The sequence below is a fragment of the Eimeria mitis genome, genomic scaffold (assembly GCF_000499745.2).
Source record: "Eimeria mitis Houghton genomic scaffold, Emh_scaff7873, whole genome shotgun sequence".
NCBI classification, from domain to species: Eukaryota; Apicomplexa; class Conoidasida; order Eucoccidiorida; family Eimeriidae; genus Eimeria; species Eimeria mitis.
In genome coordinates this window covers 1,663-2,195 of record NW_013575780.1, presented here as the reverse complement: position 1 = coordinate 2,195, position 533 = coordinate 1,663, and the positions used below count along the sequence as shown (strand labels likewise).

The 533-nt window shown below is 56.8% G+C and overlaps 1 protein-coding gene across 1 annotated transcript in view; it reads left to right on the top strand.

Annotated features, from left to right (window-relative positions):
- Positions 1 to 226: 226 nt before the first annotated feature.
- Positions 227 to 533, top strand: part of EMH_0092890 (uncharacterized protein) — a gene marked incomplete at both ends in the record, with an annotated part of 1,467 nt that continues 1,160 nt past the window's right edge. The window contains one exon of the mRNA XM_013501915.1: positions 227 to 311. Within this exon, the coding sequence (XP_013357369.1) occupies positions 227 to 311 (85 nt within the window). The remainder of the gene's footprint in view (positions 312 to 533) is intronic.

The window sequence follows — 533 nt, the reverse complement described above, 5'->3', positions numbered from 1 at the left end:
GGCCCCTAGAGGCCCCACTGCTGCTGCTGCTTCTGCTGCTGTTGCTACTGCTGCTGCTACTGCTGCTGCTGCTACTGCTGCTGCTGCTGCTGCTGCAGCAGCTGCTGCTGCTGCAGAGTGCATGCATTTGTGTGTGTTGTTTGTTGCTGCAGAGAGGTGCTGGAGGCATCGTTTGCGCTGCTGCCTGAAGACGGCCCCGCAAAGCTAAAGACAAACGCAGACACAAATGCTTCTGCTGCTGCTGCTGCTGCTGCTGCTGCTGCTGGCAGGAGACGCACCAGACTATCAGAGAAACAAAAAGCAGAGCTCCAGTATGCAGCATTCACAGGCAAGCCAAACACCCGCTTGCTGCTGCTGCTGCTGCTGCTGCTGGTGCTACTGCTGGTGTTGGTGCTGCTGCTGCTGCTGCTTCTGTTGTGATTACTTTGCTGCTGCGCCGTGGAGCTAGCGGTGTAGCTAGCTGCGTAGCTAGCTGCGTAGCTAGCTGTGTAGCTAGCTGTGTAGCTAGCCGTATAGCTAGCCGTATAGCTAGA